The sequence below is a fragment of the Bos taurus genome, chromosome 7 (assembly GCF_002263795.3).
Source record: "Bos taurus isolate L1 Dominette 01449 registration number 42190680 breed Hereford chromosome 7, ARS-UCD2.0, whole genome shotgun sequence".
In the NCBI taxonomy this organism is placed as follows: Eukaryota; Metazoa; Chordata; class Mammalia; order Artiodactyla; family Bovidae; genus Bos; species Bos taurus.
In genome coordinates, this window is record NC_037334.1 from 21,250,088 (window position 1) to 21,270,713 (window position 20,626).

Consider the following 20,626-nt stretch of genomic DNA (forward strand, 5'->3'; position numbering starts at 1 on the left):
TCTGCAACTCTGAGAGCTTGTCCTGCTGGCTTTGGGCCCCTTTGTTCAGTGGGAGCATCCCCACGCACAGCCCGAGGAAACGTTGACTCAGTAAATAACACCACTGTTTATTGTGGGTCGGGTAGACCCGTAAACAGCACAGGCCCGTGTCAACCTCCTAGAGGTCCCAGCAGGAACCTACCTGGGGTAGCCCCTGGGGTCTGGAGTCCAGGGCCTCAATCCTTCTGCACTCTTGTCTCCCAGAAACCCAGGATTCCACTCCCAATACAGTGGGAAAGCCACTTGTCCGAGGTCACAGCTGAGCTTCCCAGGCCATGTGACCCCTGCTTCCCCTGGCCCCGACTGCCAGTCCTATACATCTCACCAGAGAAAGGAAAGAAGAGAAGGCCTTTAATCTTAGAAATCATTACTGCTGCCTAAGGGGTCCTGCGGGCTTTCCCAGGTACGAGGACACAGGACGGGGAGAGTCAGGGCCCTGCTGCACCCACAGCTGGGGGGTACACGGGGTGCTAGGGAAGCCCCTGGGGCTGGCAGCCACCTCCAGACCCCCTGCCCAACCTACAGCTCCCCCATCTGGAACCGCCTTCTCCTCCCAGGGGTCTGTCTCCATGGCAACATCCCCATCACAGGTGTTCGTAACCTTGGCAACGAGGTACTGCCACCCCACCACCTGGGAGGCTGGAATCCTTAGCTACACCCCGTTCCCACACCCACCTCTGCCCCCATGGCAGCATCCCGCTGGGGATGCTGGGTCCAGAGAGGCCATTCAGTGGCTAAGCCCACCTCCGTGTCCCTGCTAAATGCAATAGAACAGCAATGCCAATGTGCACATTCTTGCCGGTCACTGAGGGTCTACTACATGCTCCCGGGCTCCCTCTCAGTATACGGACCAGGCTGACACTGACCAAGAATGGAGAGATGATAAGACAGTGGTTTCAGGCAGCAACAGACACTTCCCCACTCAGACCCCCCCAGAACCCCCACTTCCAGGGGCAAAACCTATAGCCCTCAGCATCACTGGACCATTTGTTTATTCAGCCAGCATTTACTGGACACCTACTCTGTGTCTACTGGAGCCATTCCACAGCAGAAAAGAAGGAAAAGCCCATGATTAACAGGATAAATCAGTAAATTACATGGTGTCTTAAGTGGGGAGAGTGCCGAGGAGGCAGGGAGGGGACAGAGGAGGCAAGGGGTGGAGACATGAGTCAGGAAGGGGTGAGACGGGATGGTGGCTGGGAGAAAGGTGCTGCCGTGGAGGGAAGAGCCATGCAAAGGTCCTGAGGTGGGCAGCGTCCAGGGCCTCATCCTGACCTTCAGCTAGGCTTCTGGAGCAATGAATGAGAGCTGGGCAGGGCCACTGAGAGCCCTGGTTTTCCCCTGTGGAGTGGAGTCCTTTCAATCCTAGAAGATGGGTATACAGTTTGAGTCTCCATTTTACAGATGTGGAAACTGAGGCTGGAGGGGAGTCTCCCACAGTTCCACAGCTTGGAAGTGGGTTCCAATCTTGGCCACCACATCAGTTACCCCTCCCCCCTGCAGGACTCATCTCAAGAGCCCCTTCCTTGGAAGAGCATGACTGACTCCCACCCTAGATTGGGTACCGGCTCTCTGCTGAGTTTCCCACCACACTCTTTCATGACTGTCTCACTGGTCTGCTCCCCCAGGACCATGGCGAGCCCCCTGCTGCATCTCCTCCTTCTGGCACTTGACCTGGTACACAGTAGGTGCTCAATAAACACTTTCCTCTAAGAGCCCTGGGTGGCAATTACCAGAACCTCATTTCACAGGAGACAGAAGCTCAGAGAGGGAAAGTGACTGCCCCAAGATTACACAGCCTCTACAGCAGTGATTCCTCTGTGGGGGCTGGGCTGCCCATGGGGATGGAGAACCACCAGGGAGGGGACCCCACGTCCTCCTCTTGGATCTCTGCAGGCCAGGAAAGGATCCGTCCTCTTGTCCCTTGGGTACCTGGCCTGCAGCCTCCCGCGATGCAGTTTCTGGGCCTCAGGCCAATGCGACAGTCTGGGAACGGAGCCTGCTTGAGTCACAGGTGGCTGAGTTGATGCCAAGCCACCATGGGAGCAGCTAGGAGAGAGCACAGAGGGTGGGAAGGGCTGGGGGTGGGATCTTGCAAGGTTACACACCTAGCCTCCTGGAGCAGCCAGGCCCACCTTGAGCCCCTCGCTTGGGAAAGATGGCATCTTTGAGCCTCAACTTGCTGATTTGTGAAATGGGTATAATCAGCCTCCACCTGTAACGGGTGGGGCTGCAGCAAACACCAGAGGGCTCATGTTAAGAACAGAGCCCAGGGACTTCCCTGGTGGTCCAGTGGCTAAGACTCCACACTCCTGATGCAGGAGGCCCTGGTTCGATTCCTGGCCAGGGAACTAGATCCCACGTGCTACAACTAAGACCCAGTGCAGCCAAATAAACACAAAATAAACATTAAAAAGAAAAAAGAAGAGCCCAGCATATAGTGAGCATTCAGTAATCTTGCTACTGATTATGTCTTAGCATGATGGTTGGGGAGGTTGGGAGGTGCCCCCGTCCTCTGCCCCTGCGCCCCCCACACTGGAGTACCATCTACCTCCCACCCCAGACTCCACAGCATGAGCTCCCTAAATGGGGCCGACCCCGGGAAGGCCCAGTACCAGGGAAGCAGGAAACTACATACATCACAGTATGTAAAAGTGAGAGTCATTCTTTCCACTAACATCCACTGAGCAGGCTGCTGCATAAACACGAGTAATTACACACTGGCCAAGAAGGATGCAGGGAAAGGCAGAGGGAACAGTAAGGGGAAAGGCCCTGAGCCCGGCAGGGCCCTCTTGGTGTGTTCAAAGAGGAGCAAGGGGACCTTCCGGGGAAGGAGTGAGGCACGAGTGGGGCGGCGGGAGGAAGGCACGGGTACCGAAAATCCAGAAACATACACCACGTTAAGACATGAATCCAGGTTCAATAGGGAGCCATAGTCAATTCCAGAGGCCAGTGGTTAAGCAGCCTCTGCGACCTGTATGGGGAATGGGCCTGGAGGGCTGGCAGGAGCGGAAGAGGCTGGGGCAGGGGTCCAGGTGTCAGGTGCTGGAGACCCGGAGTCGGGGCAGCGAGGAGGGGCAGATGCCAGACAAGCGCAGATGGGGAGCCGTGCGCTTCCCGCACCGCAGCCTCTGCAGGTCCACAAAGGCCCGGGTCCGCAGGCGGGTGTGCACCGGGCAGCACACGCTGCCAGAGCCTGGACGCCCTGCCCCCGCCCGCCGCCCTGGCGCGCGTCCCGGCACCTGCGCGCACGTGTCCTCGCTTCCTGCAGCCCCGCACACCTGCGGTTGGGGCGCCGCGCACCCCAGCCGGCGGGCCGCGCGCACGGCGGAGCGCAGTCCCGCGAGCCGAGGAGGGCGGCGGCGGGCACGCGCCGGTGGGGGCGCGCACGGCGGACCCGGGAGGCGGCGGTGGCGGCGGCTCCTGTCGGCTCCGGGCGGCCCCCGCGCCGTAGCCCGCGCCGTGTCTACGGCAGAGCCGCCCAGGTGAGTGTCCGCGCAGGGCCCGGTGACCCCGCACCACCTGCGCGCCATAGCCCCCACGCGCGGCCCCCATCCTCGCCTGGGGGGCCACTCTTCCTGAGCGCCTCTCCCGGGTGCGTTGCTCCTCACCAGGCCCCCAGCGCTCCCCCTGGAAACTTTGGGGGGCCAGTCGCCATGCTGAGGTCCCCCTGTCCCTTCCCGGGGCGCCGAGGAGCAAGGAGCCTGGTGATCGTCTCTCTGGAGACAGTGGGGACGCCTGGAGGCATGCGCTCCCCTCCAAAGGGGGTTAGGATGGGGCACTGGCTGGGTCTGGGAACCGGGGACGGTCGGGTCCGGAGCCTTTCCGCCCTCCCTTCCGGCGAAGTCTGGTCCACCCTGGGGGGCTGCGCCAAGAAGGCGCAGGAGGCGTTGACACCAGGACCTGCTGCATCGCTGGGCTGGGGACAGTCCAGCCAGGTGGGAGGATTTGGGAGCACAGGGCCAGGCCCCCTGCCCCGCGGGCCTGTGTCCAGTCAGCAGCAAGGGTGGGGTGGGGGCTTCTCTCTGTCCCCTGAAGCTTGGCATAGGTGCCTCCCAGGGCCTGGCCTGGGAGGCCACTGAGCCCCATTCAACAAGTTGGGGAGGGCCGCACCTTGTGCCTTGATCCCAGTGCAGGAAAAGACCTGGTCCTTATTTTCCAGACCACGTGCCCCAGGCACTAACAGTACAGGCACCCCAGCCCCCCAGTTCTGAGGAATAAGGACTTCTGGGGTTTGTGCCCAGGAGCCTGCATTGTTAACAAGCAGTCCCCGGTGAATCCACGCTTGTACAGAAATGGTTGAGAACCTCTTGCTTCTGGCGGGGGTGTGGGGAGGGGGTGTCTGCGGCAGCATGGCAGCAGACAGAGGGACCATCTGGGGTTTGATCGGGGTGGGGGGAGGACCTTCAGGGAGAGTAGGGCTCTAAAACCTGGAGCAACACAGGAGGGCTCCCTGGAGGAGGTGTGGAGGCTGGGAAGGCTGTGGTGTGTGAGTACCCAGAGGCAGAGGACATGGGGTCTCTGTGGGTGAGGTTGGTGGAAGCCAGGTGCAGGCAGGTAGGGAAGCCAGGTGCAGGCAGGTAGGGAGAGGTCTTGAGCCGTCGGGCTGTGAGTGTCTTGCCTTGCTCCATTCCCCCTCTGAGCCAGAGTGGCAGCCATCTGAGACAGGATCTGAGTTGGAAGACCCCGTAGGCTTCCCCCACAGGTGCGACTCCTCCTCCTTCTACCTGGATGGCATGGGGTGGGAAGGGGCCATCCACCATGAGATGAGGGCTCGAAAGGGCTAAAGCCAGACTTCCTCAGCCTGCCTGTTTCCCATCCTCACTGGTGACTTCTGACAAAAGACAGCCCTTCTGTGAGCTCCAGTTTTGAGATGGACATCAACGCAGGGTGTAAGAAATGCAGGTGCGTTAAGCCCCCAGCATGGGGCTGCCACAAGCCAGATATTGTGTGATGGCAGGGCAGCCATGATCATCCCCACTGTTAACACAGCAGCTCGGCCTCAGTGTGTTCATCTGTAGAATGGGGGTGGCTGCTCCCAGCCACCCCCACAGGACGCCCAGGATCCGAAGGTACCTTGCTGAGTGGGAATATAAAGCAGGTCTCTGGTGTCAGCTTGATTTCTCTTCCCACAAGGCTGTCATTCCCGGGTGCCCCTGAGTCATCACCTACTCACCAGGTGGAGAGCCTCTCAGAGAACTCTCTAAGCAAAGCTCGCTCCAGGTGGGCCCATGGCGAGCTGCCCACTACCATGTGCCAATCCTGGGCCTCTGAAAAGGACCTTCCAATAGGGCTCTGGGATTCAGTGAAAGGCAGCTGGCATTGGACCAGGGTTCAAATGTTGACTCTCAAGCTGAGTGCTGCCAGGTGAACTGGGGACCACTCTGACCCTCAGTCTTGTTTTCTCCAAGTGGGCTTCACTGTTACCACCTTTGGGACTGGGCTGGGCTGAGTGGCTATGTGGCTGTGGTAGATGGTAGACATTCAAAATGTGGTTCTAGAGGCCTCACCTGCCAAAGGCGGTCAAGGAAAGTGGGTCGGGAGGCCCCCCAGTCCCCTGAAGGGTTAAAAGGGACTAATGGCTGACAGAGACTAATTAGAACTTAATGAATTGTCGTGGATGAAAGTCCCGGAAGGGCCAGATCTAGGACGAAGGATACACCAGTCCTGAAGGGGTCGGCAGTATGTCCCCAAAAACGGGCCTCAGAGGGCTGCGTGCTGCTTGGGGCCGGGCCCCACCTCCCAAGTCCATCTGGAAGCCTGAACAGGGAACACTTTGAGGGCCCACCAAACAACACTGCCCTGGGTCCCTCTGGCCCCAGTTGTGGTGGGGGAGGGGGAGGGGACAGAGGGGCCAGCTGCAGCTGCATCTATTCACCCCCCTCCCTGTCCTCCTATGGGTTTAGCTGCTTCCTTCAGGGGGCTTGGCTCAATCTCACCCAAAGCAGTGTTCAGCATCCCCCAGCCTGGGAGGGAACGGGACGACTTGTCCCATGTGTCTGTGGGGGCAAAGCTCTCTCCGTGGGGTGGGGCAGGGAGGAGTTGGGCTGCCTCTGATCCTGGGGTGGGGCCCCGGCAACCCCAGCCACCACCCCACCGCCTGGGTTAAGAACTTCATGATAAATTTGGGTTAAGCCTGCTGGGGGCTCTGGAGAGGAGGGTCTCTGTCTGTCTGTTGCCCTGGACGGACAGATTTTGAGTTCCTCCCCCAGATAGCTTCCTGCACTGCTGCTGATACTGATGGCAGATACTGCGGGGAGCAGGGCCCCCTCCCCCTCCCAGCCCCCAGAGCGGGCGTACAGCTCCGCAGAGGCCTCCGCCCACCTCCTCTTCAAATCTGCAAAGACCCTGCGCAGGGCTCCCAGGGGTGCTGCCACAGACTGCCACAAACCTAGTGCTCAAACCACACACATTGATTCTCTCACAATCCTGCAGATCAGGAGTCCAGCTCGGGCCTCACACAGCTAAACCCAGGCGTGGGCAGGGCTGGTCCCTCCAGAGGCTCCTGGGAAGCACCGGCTCCTGTCTTTTCCAGCTTCTAGAGGCGCCTCATCCCTGGCTCATGGCCCCTGCCTCCATCCTCACAGTCAGCAGCCCAACCTCTCCCATATCTCTGTGCCTCTGACCCTCCCGCCTTCCTCTTATAAGGACACTGTGATGACACTGGGCCCCCTGGGAATCCACAATTGTCCCCACCTCAGGGTGAACCGATCAACATCCTTAATTTCATCCCTCTTTGCCACATAAAGTAACATTTGTAGGTTCCACGGCTCAGGCTGTGGGCATCTTTGGAGGGGCCGTTCTTTGGCCGACCACAGGCCCCACCTCCTTGTTATTCTCTGTTGCACCATCCACACGTGGCCTCCGGTACTCTTTCTTCTCTTTATCACCTATGGATGACTGGCAGGGATTCTGTCTGTATTTTTCAAAGCTGTTTCCCTTAAGAACTAGAACAGTGCATGGTACACAGAAGGTGCCCATTAAATGCATGTGGAATGAATGGCTGAGAGCAGAACAAGGCCTGGGACTCAGGGCACCTGACCCCAGCCAGCACCCAGTGGAGACTTTTCCGAAGACCCCAGGTTATAAAGTACCCTCTCTCTATGAGTTCTCACCTGCTACTCAGTCAGTGCCTGGAGGGCGGTTGTTGGTCACCTGAGTCCCTTTTGCAGAACAGGAAGCTGAGGTTCAGCGCTTTACAAGTCTCTTCCAAGGTAGTCAGGGGTAGGCTCCCATGGGGACCCTGGAGATCTCGTCCTGTTGCTGAAATCTCTCTGCTTCCCTCATTGGCCCACGGAGCACCCAGCTCTGTGCATGCTGGTGGTGGGGGGTAGAGAAGGAACTGACGTGGTCCCCACCCTCAGGATAGCGCTGTCCAGGAGGGTGACTGTCCAGGTTCATGTGATGTAGGGTGACAGGCCCAGAACACACAAACCCAGATGCATCTTCAGATGCCAACTCAGCTCCATCATGTTCCTTCTCAAACCTCCCCCACAGCTCACCATCACTCTCTGAATCAAGTCCCTACACCTCACTGTGGGTTCAGCACCCTGCATGGTTCCACCCTTGCCAACCCCAACTCCCAGCCCCAAACTCAGATGTGCCCTCAGCCTCCAGTCACTCCCCATTTCTGTCCTCCCAGCACCAGCCCTTCCCCCCCACCTCAGGGCCTTCACCCTGGCGGGCCCCTCCACCCAGAACACCATCTCCCAGCCTTCCTCCTGGCTCACTGCTGCCCACCCACCCCCACTCAAGACTCAACTCAGACACACCTTTCCAGCCATGCTGGACAAAGCATCAGACCATAGCAGACCCCTGCTTCTCCCAAACGATATACTTCACGGATGTGTTTGCATCTCTTGCCTGCTTGCCTGCCCCACATGATGCTCATTGAGAGAATCAGACACGGAAGGACACACAGGGTGTGCTTCCACTGATGGGAAACGTGCAGAGCAGGCAGATCCACAGACACAGAGAGTGGGTTCCTATTGTCAGGGGCTGGGAGGGAGTGACTGCTGATGGGGACAGGGCTTCTTTTGGGGGATGGAATGTTCTGGAATTAGGTAGTGGTAATGACTACACATACTTGTGAACACACCAAAAAACCACTGAACACTTGAAATAGGAAAAAAAAAAGTGCCGAGGAAAGCTGGGGTGCTGCTGTGCCCCCAGTGCCCATGCTTGGCCTGCTGGGGTTTAGAGGGACAGATAGAGGTTTGGACTGTGGCTGGTAGAGCCCTGCCCCCATGGGACCTGCCCCTTGCTGGGGAAGGAGATGGGTAGGTTCTCAGCCACCGACCCCCAGGCTCTGGATCCCAAGTCTGGAAAATGAGGGTGGGGGGCCCTGGCTCTGCATGGGGGTCTGAGTATTCAGGGGGTCTGGTCTACACCATGCTCAGCATGAGCAGTGTTCAATCATGTGGCAAGGAGTTTTTCTGGCATTGGCAGCCACATGGAGGCAGGGGACCCAGGAAGGGCCAGGCTAGACCCAGGGCCTTCTCCACCCCTGGCCACAGGTCATGTGCTCACTGACCCCGAAGCCTCCTTAACATAGGAGGAGGGAGCCATGCTCTTAGGCAGCCCTGGGGCGTCTCAGTTCTGGCCGGCTGACACAGGGCAGCTCCTGGGTCTGCAGAGCTGGCAGAAGTCAGGGCTCCACGGAGGTGGGGGTTCCCTCGCCCTGACCCCGAGAGAGCCACAGGAGAAGAGGGTATGGAGCCTTGGGTTCGAATCTCACACGTACTTCTCTCCTCTTGGGTGAGTCACTTCCCCTCCCCAGGCCTCTGCTTCCTCACTGATAACACAAACAGATAATCAGCCTGTTTCTTCCTGGGGCATCAACTGGATGCCTGCTTTGTGTCTAGCACCTTCTACAACATGGATCTTACCTGGGTGATCCTGCCCCCAGGGGACATGGGTGATGTCTGGAGACATTTGTGGTTGTCACGACTGGGGGGCTCCTGGTGTCAAGGGAGTGGGGGCCAGGAGGCTGCTCCACACCCTACAGCACCCAAGACAGCCCCCCTACACACACAGAGAATGACCTGGCCCCAAAGGTCAGCAGGGTCAAGAGACCCTCACACAACTCCAGTCCATTCTGCAGGCAGGAACACTGAAACCTGAGAAGGCAGGGTGTCTGCTGAATGCTGGGGAGTGAGCTGGAGCCCATGCTGGCAGGCGGGGGCCTGGCGGTGGCAGAGCTGCAGAACAAGGTGGATCTGGGATATATTTGGAGGTGAAGCTGACTGCACCTGGTGATGGATTGGCCGGGGGTGTGAGCAAGGAGCTGCCAGGGGAGGCTGAAGTTGGGATGCTGCAGGGCCTCCGGGTAATGTCAGGGATGTGGCTCCAGTCCCTGGGGCTGGAGCTCAGAAGAGACACAGGACTGGGAGTCATCAGTGAACAGATGGTGTCTAGTCCTGAGCAGACGGGAGGCGAGGCCCCAGGTGGGAGGCGGGTCCCTGGAGGGAAATGGAGGGTCTAGAGGGCAGGTGGGGACCTTGACAGCCCTGTGGGGTCACCTCCCCCAAGGCCACGGACTCACGGAGGAGGGAAGGAGCAGAGAAAGTGTGGACTCAACAGCAGCCTGTCCACACAGCCTCACTTTGCCATTCAGCACGGCCCCCACTCCACAGCCTTTGCCCACCTTGTCCTCCCTGCCCGGCCTGCCCTTCCCACCACCATCCACAGCTGGTGTTCTCACCGCCTTTCAGGAAGTAGACCTGATGCCCTGAAAACTTAGAAGTGGGACTAGAATTAGCCTCCCAGCCTAATTGGGGGCTTCCCCGGTGGCTCAGCGGTAAAGAATCCACCTGCCAATGCAGGAGATTCGGGTTTGATCCCTGGGTCAGGAAGATCCCCTGGAGAAGGGAATGGGAACCCACTCCAGTATTCTTGCCTGGGATAACCCCATGGACAGAGGAGCCTGGAGGGCTGCAGTCACGGGGTCACAAAGAGTCAGACATGACTGAGCGTGAGCACCCTACTCAGGGTCTGGGAACCTGGCCTTCTAACCCCATTGCAAGGCCCAGGCCTCCAGGCGAGGAAACAGGCCCAGAGAGGGTGACTCACTTGCTCAGGGTACCCAGCCCTTGATTATCTGAGAGCGGCAGGGATGCAGGGCATTTGGGCATCTCAACTCAGTTCCATCACCCTCAGTCCTCCCCCGAGCTCTCCCACTTCCCAGCCCCCCAACATCCAGGAACATGAGTGAACACAGCTACTGGAGGCAGTTAAGGTCCCAGGATCCCTTCCCACCATGGAGGGGCCAGAACCCTAGTTGGGGAGGCATCGGAAGCTCCAGCCCAGTTGCGAGTCTGCCCACCCCCTGCAGAGAAGATGACAGGCCCGCCCTGGGTTGGGAGAGGCTGGAGTTCACAAACTAGGTCACAGCTGGAGTGGCCCCTGCTGGGCACCAAAGGACCAGCTGTCCTCTCATCCTGGGAGCAATTACAGCACGAGAGCTCTGAGGACACCGAGGTTTCGCTGCCTTTGGCAGGCGAGGTTCACAGAGGGCGCATTTTTCATTGGAGGTCACACAGTGCATCAGAACCGAGGTCTCCGCAGGCCTTTCCAAGAAACTGTATCACAGTGGCTGTGCCCTAGCTTTCCTGACCTCTCGAATTGAGTACTTCCTTCCTGACATTGTTCTTAGCTGCCTCTGCAGCAACTATTGTTTTAAATTCTTTCCAACTTAAAAAATTTGGTGGGGGGACTTCCCTGGTGGTCCAGTGGTTAGGACTCTGTGCTCCCAATGCAGGGCACTTGGGCTTGATCCCTGGTCAGGCAACTAAATCCCACATACTGCAAGTAAGACTTGGCACAACCAAATAAATAAAAACTTAAAAAAAATTTTTTTTAATATTTTTTAAGTTTGTAGATAGAAAGTCCACCTTCCTCTCTCTACAGTGCCTGCTCCCAGCCTCCTGGGCTGATTGGCCCGGTCCTGCTGCCCCCCATCTGCTAGGCCCCCTCTCTCCCTCCCTAACTCTTTGCACACCATCTTTCCTCAGTAAATTGATGATAATGATTACAATCCCCTCGACACCCCGCTGTCATCTTCCTGATTTATTCCTCTTCATTTATGGCCGCCGGAGGTAGAAGAGCCTGTATTTACCTCTTTTATTATCTGTCGGCTCCCAGAAAGCTGACCTGTTTGTCTCAGGCACTCTGTGTCCCCAGCACTTGGAAGATGCCTGGCACGGTAGACGTTTGTTGACTGACAGGTGGATGGAATCGATGAATGAGAGGAAACGAGCATTGCAGGTCCAGTGAAAACAGCGCTGTGTTTTGAATCCTAGCCGGATGAACTGCCAAGACTCTCTCCTGCCTGTTTAAAAAAGAGAGAGAGAGAGAGTGTTACAGGATTGAGCACCACCAACCTCTCCCTGAGACTAACCCCTGCCACCTCCGACGTGCTATGTGAACCTGTGCTAAGACATGTCTAACTCTCTGCAACCCCATGGGCTACAGCCTGCCTGGTTCCTCTGTCCATGGGGTTTCCCAGGCAAGAATACTGAAGTGGGTTGCCATTTCCTTCTCCAGATCTTTTCAACCCAGGAGTCCAACCCACCTCTCTTGTATCTCCTGCACTGGCAGATTCTTTACCACTGCTGCCACCTGGGAAGCCCTATGTGTACCTGAGCTGGTGACTTAAGTTGCTTTGTGCCTCGGTGTTCCCATCTGTAAAATGAGGGTGACAGTGGGGCTCCCCCCTCCCAGCGAGGATGCTGTGGGACTTAAATGGACCCATTCAGATGGCCCAGAGCAGTGGCTGCTACGGTGTTTGCCATGTGGATGAAGACAATGACCAGCTTTGAACAGCGGTTTAAGTGGCATATAAGAGAGACTGGGAGCGTACTTGAGTACTAAAAGTCACCAAGGAAGTGACATTGAAGGCCAGATCCAAATAAAGTCAGGGAGCGAGCCTTGTAGGGATGGTGGTCTGGGTATTGCCTAACATGTGCAAAGGCCCTGGGCAGGATCTCACCAGGTGTGTTGGAGAAGCAGCGAGCAGGCCTGTGCATCTGGAGCAGAGTGAGGAGAGGGAGAGGAGGAGGGGAGGGGACAGGGGTGTGAGTTCTCTCCTGCAGAAAGAAAACAGCAGGCCGCTCTGCCCCCCACCCCCACAAGGAGTCTGTTTGGGGCACTGAACCACACCAGTCATTTCCTTCTGGGGTCAGAGCTGGCGGGACCTGGCTGCTCCGAAGCAGACCACTGAGGAGTTGTCCCCTATCCCTGGGTGACAGACAGTGACCCTTTGACCATGGGGAGTGACCCAACCTAGGAGTGACTGCAGAGCCAGTTTAATGTAGAAAGAGATGGATGAATAGGGGACCATTGTTTCTGTCTTGTCCCCTCGTGGGACACGGCCCCTCTGCTTGCTGTCCAGGGTAACAACATGGAAGAGAATGACCTAGAAAGACAGCCTGGGAAGGCAGCTTGCCTCAGGGAAGGATTGTGTTCCCTGCAATTCGCGGGTTGGGATTAAGGACAGTTGCAGTGGGAAAGCGGAACCAGATGCTTCTCGCTCCCTCTGTCCGCCTCCCCACTGGGTTCCCCAACCAGGGTTAGACAGCTAAGACCCATGACCTCCTGGAGACCAGGGGTGCCTTGGTTTCCTCATGGTGTGACCATCCTCTCCATGACTGCAACTCCATCCCTGCCACTCACAGTGGTGTTCATACAGTGTGTGAATCCCCAGGCATTTCGGGAGCACCTGCACAAGTGTTTATGTGCCCACCCAAATCAAGAATTGAGTTTGGTGTTTGATTTTACTTCCTGATGAATAGGCTTGTGCTGTCTGTGATTGTTTGGCAACCTCGATTCCTCCAGCCTCTTTTGGAACTACAACTCAGCCATCTTTCCTTGTGGGTGCATTCAAATCTCCCAGCATTCCACAATAACCATGCTTTATGGCTTCTTTGATCCCCTATTGATGGGCGCCTAGGTTAGTTCCATTTTTCCTCCATATAAGTAAATCTCGGCTTTCTTTCTCTACTAAGTACACATGAATCTCCTTGATTCCACAGCAGGCACAGACCCTAGCTTATTTAACCAATGCCCTCTTGATGAACCGGCTTCCCAGGTGGTAGTAGTGGGAAAGAATCTGCCTACCAATACAGGAAGTGAGAGACGAGGATTCAATCCCTGGATCAGGAAGATCCCCTGGAGTACAAAATGGCAACCCACTCCAATATTCTTGACTAAAAATTTCCATGGGCAGAGGAGCCTGGATGGCTATAGTCCATAGGGTCGCAAAGAGCTGGATGTGACTGAGCACCCACTGATGGACACTGAGATTAATTCTAGGAGTTTTATTCCCCCCGTATACATGCACCTCCACTGTCTTTCTTCATTGGTACATAAAAGTATCCCTGTATTTCACAGCAGGCATGGACCACAATTTATTTCCTGAATCCCCTGTAGATGGAGATCTAGGTTAGTTCCAGTTTTTTGGTTTTCCAAACGACGCTGCAGCAAACCTCCTTGTTGATGCCACTCTGCTCTCGTGTGGTTTTTTTTTATGGATATGTGGCTACTTGTTAAGGTCTTGTATTAGTATCCAGTAGCTGCCATAATGAAAGACCACAAATAGGGTGGCTTAAACAACAGAAAGTTACTCTCTCTGTTCTAGAGGCCAGACATTCAAAGTCAAGGTGTCAGCAGGGCTGTGCAGACTCGAGGGGTGGATCCTCCCTTGTTTCTTGCAGCTTCTGGTGCTTTCTGGCAACCCTGGTGTCTCTTGGCTTATAAATGCATCACTCCAATCTCTGCCTCCGTCGTCACATGGCCATCATTCCTGCATGTCTGCATCCAAATTTCCCCCTTTCATAAGGACACCCGTGGTTGGATCAGGGCCCACCCTACTCTGGCATGACCTCATCTTAATTTGATGACACCTGCAAAATACAAACTCTCTTCCTGGTGACGTATGATTCGCCTCTAGCATTAAGCCAACAGTTACTCCGGGCTCTGTGTCTGTTCGTTTTCACCTAAAATTCTCCAAAGGGTCCAGGCAGGCAGGAGCTGACCTCACAGGTGAGGATCTAGAGCCCAGGTCCTTGCTGGGTCAGGCCTGTGGGAACAGTGAGGAAAGAGGCAGCAGGGATGTGCTGGTGGGGGGCAGTCAGGGGAAGCCCGGGGGCTTCAGCTGCTCAGATGCTGAAAATAGCTGCCCGGCCAACAGAGCAGCTCCCTCCAGCTGCCATCTGGCTGCTCCTTCCCCACCCCTACCCACCTTGGCCCTGGGATCTGGGCTGCAGCCCAGCAGAGCATGGGGGAGATGGGGGATGGAGGGCCAGCTGGCTGCCTGGAGAGATGGAGCAACTCGGAAGGCACAGATGCAGAGGCCCAGGCAATTGGCATCTGTTCCTCTGGTCCTTCCCGGTCACATCATCGGCCTCTGTAGCCCCTCCAGTGCATCTCCTGGTTCCCCACCCCCCACTCACTCCACTTGCTCCTGCTGCCTCAGGGCCTTTGCACTGGCCATTCCTCCAGCCTGGAACCATCTTTCCCTAACACCCATGGCCCTTTCCTTGTCCTCCTATGGGTCTGCATGAGCTTCCTGTGGCCAAAACAAAGTACTACAGACTGAGTGACTTAAAACAACAGAAGTCTATGCGCTCCAGCTTCTGGAGGCCACGAGTCTGAAATTCAGGTGTTGTAGGGCCATCTCCCTCTAACGGCTCCAAGGGAGGGTCCTTCATGCCTCTCCCAGCTTCTGGGAACCCCAGCCATCCTCGACTTATATAGACACATCCCTCCAGCCTCTGCCTCTGTCTTCACACAGCCTTATTCCTTCTGTGTGCATCTCTGTGCACATCCAGACTGCCATTTTGTTACAAGGACATCAGTCATTTGATTCAGGGCCAACTGAATCCAATATAAATTCATCTCAATTCATCACATCTGCAAAGAACCTATTTTCAAAGGAGGCCCCTTACAATGAATCAGGGGACTTCTACATGTATTGTGTATGTGTGTGTCTGTGTGTGCTCAGTCATGACCAACTCTTTGCAACCTCATAGACTGTAGCCTGCCAGGCTCCTCTCTCCATGCGATTCTCCAGGCAGGAATACTGGAGTGGGTAGCCATTTCCTGCTCCAGGGGATCTTGACCCAGGGACTGAATCCACATCTCTTATGTCTCCTGCATTGGCAGGCAGACTGTCTACCACTAGTGCCATCTGGGAAGCCGTGGTTCTTTTAGGGAGAACACAAATGAACCCTGTACAGGGTCTCAGCACAAATGTCACCTGTCCTGATCTGAAGTTACCCCTCTGTCCACCCTGAGCATCCACCCAGGCTGATCCCCTCACAGCCCTTGGGTAGATGCCCAGCAGTGGGATTCCGGGTCCCACGGTGGACAATTGCTTCCTGAGCACACTGGTAGGATGGGATAGGACAAGCCTGGAGTACGGGTACTAATGCTGACCCCGCCCACAGGTGCCCACGAGGATGGTGGCGTGGCCCTAGGCCCAGGCTCCGCACCATGACCTGCTGGCTGTGGGTGCTAAGCCTGCAGTTCCTGCTCCTGCCCGCGGCCCTGCCCCCCGCAGGGGGCTGCCCGGCCCGCTGCGAGTGTACGGCGCAGACGCGCGCGGTAGCCTGTCCCCGGCGCCGGTTGACTGCGGTGCCCGACGGCATCCCGGCCGAGACGCGCTTGCTGGAGCTCAGCCGCAACCGCATCCGCTGCCTGAACCCAGGAGACCTGGCCGCCCTGCCGCTACTGGAGGAGCTGGACCTGAGCGAGAACGTGATCGCGCACGTGGAGCCGGGTGCCTTCGCCAACCTGCCGCGACTGCGTGTGCTGCGCCTCCGCGGTAACCTGCTCAAGCTCATCCCGCCCGGCGTCTTCACACGCCTGGACAACCTCACGCTGCTGGACCTGAGCGAGAACAAGCTGGTCATCCTCCTGGACTACACCTTCCAGGATCTGCGCAGCCTCCGCCGGCTGGAGGTCGGCGACAACGACCTGGTGTTCATCTCGCGCCGAGCCTTCGCCGGGCTGCTGGCGCTGGAGGAGCTCACCCTGGAGCGCTGCAACCTGACAGCACTGTCAGGCGAGTCGCTGGGCCACTTGCGGGGCCTGGGCGCCCTGCGGCTGCGCCACCTGGCCATCGCCGCCCTGGAGGACCAGAACTTCCAGCGGCTCCCCGGCCTGCTGCACTTGGAGATCGACAACTGGCCGCTGCTGGAGGAGGTGGCCGCCGGCAGCCTGAGGGGGCTCAACTTGACCTCGCTGTCCGTCACACACACCAACATCACCGCCGTGCCCTCCGCCGCCCTGCGCCACCAGGCTCACCTCACCTGCCTCAACCTGTCGCACAACCCCATCAGCACGGTGCCACGCGGGTCCTTCCGCGACCTGGTGCGCCTGCGTGAGCTGCACCTGGCTGGGGCCCTGTTGGCCGTGGTGGAGCCGCAGGCCTTCCTGGGGCTGCGGCAGATTCGCCTGCTCAACCTCTCCAACAACCTGCTGTCCACGCTAGAGGAGAGCACCTTCCACTCAGTCAACACGCTGGAGACGCTGCGCGTGGACGGGAACCCGCTGGCCTGCGACTGCCGCCTGCTGTGGGTCGTGCAACGCCGCAAGACCCTCAACTTCGACGGCCGCCCGCCGGCCTGCGCCACCCCAGCCGAGGTCCGCGGCGACGCGCTGCGCAGCCTGCCAGACTCGGCGCTCTTCGAGTACTTCGTGTGCCGCAAGCCCAAGATCCGCGAGCGGCGGCTGCAGCGCATCACAGCGGCCGCGGGCGCCGACGTGCGCTTCCAGTGCCGCGCCGAGGGCGAGCCGGCGCCCACCGTAGCATGGGTGACCCCGCGCCACCGCACGGTAACCGCCGCCAGCGCCGGCCGGGCGCGCGTGCTGCCGGGCGGCACGCTGCACATCCAGGACGCACGGCCGGGGGACAGCGGCACCTACACGTGCGTGGCCAGCAACGCGGGCGGCAACGACACCTACTTCGCCACCCTGAGCGTGCAGCCCGAGCCGGCCGTCAACCGGACCCCGGGCGAGGGCCGCAACGACACGCAGGTGGCCGCGCGCTTCCCGCTCGACCTCACCACTATCCTGGTGTCCACCGCCATGGGCTGCATCACCTTCCTGGGTGTCGTCCTCTTCTGCTTCCTGCTGCTCTTTGTGTGGAGCCGCGGCCGCGGGCAGCACAAGAACAACTTCTCGGTGGAGTACTCTTTCCGCAAGGTGGACGGGCCCGCCGCCGCGGCGGGCCAGGGGGGCGCCCGCAAGTTCAACATGAAGATGATATGAGAGGCCTCAGGGCCCACCGCCCGCGGCCCCAGCCGCTGCGCCTGCGCCGGAAGCAGCGTCTCCGTCTCCGTCCGAGCCCTCACCGGATGGCGGCTGGCCCATCTGAAGACCACCTATGCATCTCCCATAGGGGGCGGCCGCGAGCCGACTCCTGGCAGAACTTCCCCGTTTTTTTGTAGGGACCCAACCACAGAACTGTTTTTTCATCAGGATGCGTCTTTTGCAGAGTTTCTCAAGCGTTTTTTTCTAAGGGTGTCACCCTGTCTTCCTGCCCCTGGTGTGGTTGCTCAGCTGGGAGAGGGTGGGATGGGAGCTCAGAGATCCAGGGTCCTCAACACAAAACAACTCACACCTGGTGGAGATGGTCTACACCTGGGATCCCAGGGAAGGCAGTCCCGCCTCCGGGTCAGAGCATGAGAGAGCCCACTCCGTTCACACCTGGATACCCGCCTCCAACTACACCAGAGCACATACTTACACCCAGGACATACAACCACGATGCACAGATCCAGAGGGGAACACACACACCCCCCTCATACCCAGCTGACACTAAGCAGGTGCCCCGAGATCACCACGGGCGCTTTGGGCTCTTGGTAGAGACCAGTTCCCACCTCGGCCAGGCAGCTCACACCTGAGACCTGTTTCTGCTCACACCCAGACGTTCCCTGGCTCCCTCTCAGCTGGCCACTTGATGCAGACCTCAGGTGCTGAGCTAAGGTCTTGCTGGTCAGGCTCACCCTGAAGGGGTCCAGCACACAGGATGGCCCCTGACCTGCTGGCCCAAGTCCCTGTACCCAGACTCCCTCCCACCAGGACCTGCCAGCCCCGCAAGACGGGCTGCCAGCTAGGAGAAGCCATTCCTCCAGTTCCTCCCACCATCCCTCAGCTGCTGCTTGCTTCCTGTGCCCTCGCCACCCCGGAGGGACAGCTGTCCTGGCCCCTGGTCCAGGAGCATTGCTTCCAGTATGTCCCTTTCCAGCAGGCCAGATGGCATGACCTTCAGTCCTGAGTCTGCACCACCCCTGCCCTGATGACCACTGCTCACCTTGGGAAGGAGATAAGTGTCTCTGGATGGTTCTGAGGGTCTTTGTCATGTGCACTGTGGGGGCAGTGACAGCGAGCAAGGATGGAACAGAGGTTCAAGCCACAAGGAAGTCCAAACCTGGGACATTAGGAGATGACAGAGGCACCTTTGTCTCTGCAACACTGGGGCAGATCTAGGGCCAGTGAGTGGAGAGTCACAGGAAGACTGTCGCTCAGGTGAAAGAAGGTCATTGCCCCAAGGTCATTGCCCTGTTGCTCTACAGGTAGTGAGTTCCCTGTCGCTGGAGATGTGCAGCAGGAGCTGAGGTTTTGCATAAGCATTCAGATGCCAAACAGGAGCCATACATGACCCTGCCTCCCCTAGCCTGGTCCTTGCCCCCACTCTTTCTACCTCGGCCAGACAAACAGTTGGGGGGAAGGGGCACAGGAAGTGTTGTGGGGCCAGACCTCAGCCAGAGAGGAGCTTGGCTACTGACCAGGTTAGACAGTATTCTCACGGACCTTGTAAGAAGGCTCTGTTTTCACCCAGCTGTGTAATCTTGCTTGGCAACTGAAGGCCATTGATGTCCACGTCTATAAAATCAGTCTGATGGCCAAACCTATTCCTCCATACATAGAGGCCAGGCCCATGGACAAGCTTGATGATTGACCTGTTTTCTGGATTCCTCAAGGTCTTTCTGAGACAAGCCAGAGGAAAAAAGTGTCTACCCTGGCAATTTTGAGCAAAGGATTCAGACAGAACTTGGGAATGGACACTGGCCACTCTTCCTGGGCTAGAAACATTAGGAGGCCCTGGTCCTGCCCCACATTGTGTTTGTGGGCCAACAGGACAGAGTGGCAGGCTATTGACCACAGCCAGTCCAGGTGGGGACCCCCACTCCAACCCCGTTCATGGCAGGATGTGGGGAGAGCCGAATGGGGTGTCCAGCAGCCCCATACAGAGTCGAACAGAATGGACTAGTTTTTTTTTTCCCTTAGCATCCGCCTGACCTTGGTTGCCATGACAACCCTGAGGGTCCCTCAAAAAACGACATCCAAGTGCCTTTAGCATCATCATGACGAGAGGGAGTATGTTCTCGACAGTGTTAGGACAGTGTTAGGACTCATAGAACGTCAGTGTTATCGGGATCTCCCAGCCCCCCTCTGCCTGCCCCCACCCCAACATGAACCAACATGCCTTGTCCCCTCCCACCCTTACCCTGCTGTATTTGGTTGGAATCCAATAAAGATGAAACCAATTTAATAGCAAACTTCGGAGCTTTCTTTTTATGGGAAGAGCAGGGAAAGGAAGTAGGGGTTTCTGGGGTCCCTGGGGGAGCTGCCTAGCTTCAGCACCAAAGCTGACCCTGAGTAACAGGGCGTTTGTGGAGAATGAACCGTGTGATGAGGTTGGAGGTCACACTTCAGGAGTGTTCATGCAGTTTCCAGCGCTGCCTGTGTTCACTCCCCTGTGAGCTGGGTACTGCTCTGACCCCATTTTGGTGGTGGTGATTTAGTAGCTAAGTCGTGGCTGACTCTTGCAACCCCATGGACTCTAGCCTGCCAAGCTCCTCTGTCCATGGGATTCTCCAGGCAAGAATACTGGAGTGGGTTGCCATTTCCTTCTCCAGGGAATCTTCCCAACCCAAGAATCAAACCTGGGTCTCCTGCCTTGCAGGCAGATTCTTTACTGACTGAGTTATGAGGGAAGATTATAACCCCATTTTACAGATGGGCAAAGGGAGGGTCAAGCCTACCCAGAGTCTCCAGCCAGGGATAATAAGTAGGGTGCTGAGAGGGGCCAGTGAGACCAAGCTGTCCAAGGAAACTCCTGCCCTGAGCTGGATCCAGGGGAAGAGCCAAGCGGCTGGGAGGAAAGGAAGAAAGGAGGTGCAGACTTAGGCCCTCCCCATTGTGACTCTGGAGCTGGTGGCTTCCTGCCCTGGGGCTGAAGAGACCCTCCCCCACCCCCCCACCCCCCCCACCCCCCCACCCCCCGCTCCTGATGGATGGGGACAGCAGAGAGCAGAGGCTGATGTCAGGGCTCAAACCCTGCTGGGCCCTGGAGGCCTCTGCCATTAATATTTCTGGATGGAGGTGGCCTGAGGGCACCCAGCAGAAACTATGGCCAAGGGCAGCCTCTCACACCCCAGGATCACTCTCTGGGCCTTGGTTTCTTTCTTTTTTAAAATATTTATTTATTGGGCTGCACCAGGTCTTGGTGGCAGCACGCGGGATCTTCCATCTTCATTGCAGCAAGCGAGACCTTTAGTTGCAGCATATGGGATCTAGT

At 57.7% G+C, this 20,626-nt stretch overlaps 1 protein-coding gene and 1 non-coding gene across 2 annotated transcripts; both read left to right on the plus strand.

The window, feature by feature from the left end:
- Nucleotides 1-2,317: 2,317 nt before the first annotated feature.
- On the plus strand, nt 2,318-2,390 carry TRNAR-CCU (transfer RNA arginine (anticodon CCU)). The gene has a single exon. It is a non-coding gene; the product is annotated as a tRNA-Arg (tRNA).
- A 1,060-nt stretch (nt 2,391-3,450) lies between these two features.
- Nucleotides 3,451-17,310, plus strand: LINGO3 (leucine rich repeat and Ig domain containing 3). Its single transcript, XM_005209065.5, has 2 exons — nt 3,451-3,524; nt 15,486-17,310. Exon 2 carries the CDS (start codon nt 15,532-15,534, stop codon nt 17,308-17,310), a length of 1,779 nt encoding a protein of 592 aa, XP_005209122.1. The 5' UTR covers nt 3,451-3,524; nt 15,486-15,531.
- Nucleotides 17,311-20,626: the final 3,316 nt, after the last annotated feature.

Coding starts and splice junctions, on each gene's coding strand:
- LINGO3 (XM_005209065.5), top strand. CDS start 15,532: ATGACCTGCTGGCTGTGGGTGCTAAGCCTGCAGTTCCTGCTCCTGCCC.